Genomic DNA, 384 nt, shown 5'->3' with positions numbered 1-384 from the left:
TGAGGCTTTATAGAGTTAAATGATCAAAGTCTCCACCGAGCTGATTCCCAGCCGAGAGGCGGCTGGGCGACGAAGCAAGCCCTCAGGCTGTCCCCTGGTCTTAACCAGCCCGTGTTCTAGGACTCGGCCGCCTGGTCTGCGACCCGGGGCCTAGTTACTAGCTGTGCACTAGGCATTCTCGCAGACTCCTAGTTACTAGCTGGCCCCTCGCTCTGTGTAGGGGCCTACTACAGCTGTTCGCGTCGTTGTTTTAACGTTACTAATCCATCTCTCTTTTCCACCCCATGTTCGCCTACCACAGTCAACGGTGGAAACTCAAGTAAGTTCTGTTGTTTTCCGCCCTCGCCGCACCTCTTCCCTTCTTAGCCTGGGGTCTGTCTGCAG

General features: G+C 55.5%; 1 protein-coding gene across 1 annotated transcript in view; it reads left to right on the top strand.

Moving 5' to 3' along the window:
* The window catches only part of LOC119585772 (tyrosine-protein phosphatase Lar-like), a gene marked incomplete at its 5' end in the record, with an annotated part of 244,437 nt that overhangs the window by 153,672 nt on the left and 90,381 nt on the right, over nucleotides 1-384 (top strand). The window contains 1 exon segment of the mRNA XM_037934484.1: nucleotides 302-319. Coding sequence (XP_037790412.1) covers nucleotides 302-319 — 18 coding nt within the window.

Source organism: Penaeus monodon, chromosome 20 (genome assembly GCF_015228065.2).
Source record: "Penaeus monodon isolate SGIC_2016 chromosome 20, NSTDA_Pmon_1, whole genome shotgun sequence".
In the NCBI taxonomy this organism is placed as follows: domain Eukaryota; kingdom Metazoa; phylum Arthropoda; class Malacostraca; order Decapoda; family Penaeidae; genus Penaeus; species Penaeus monodon.
The sequence above is the reverse complement of the archived record's forward strand: the minus strand, read 5'-3'. Positions and strand labels throughout refer to the sequence as shown.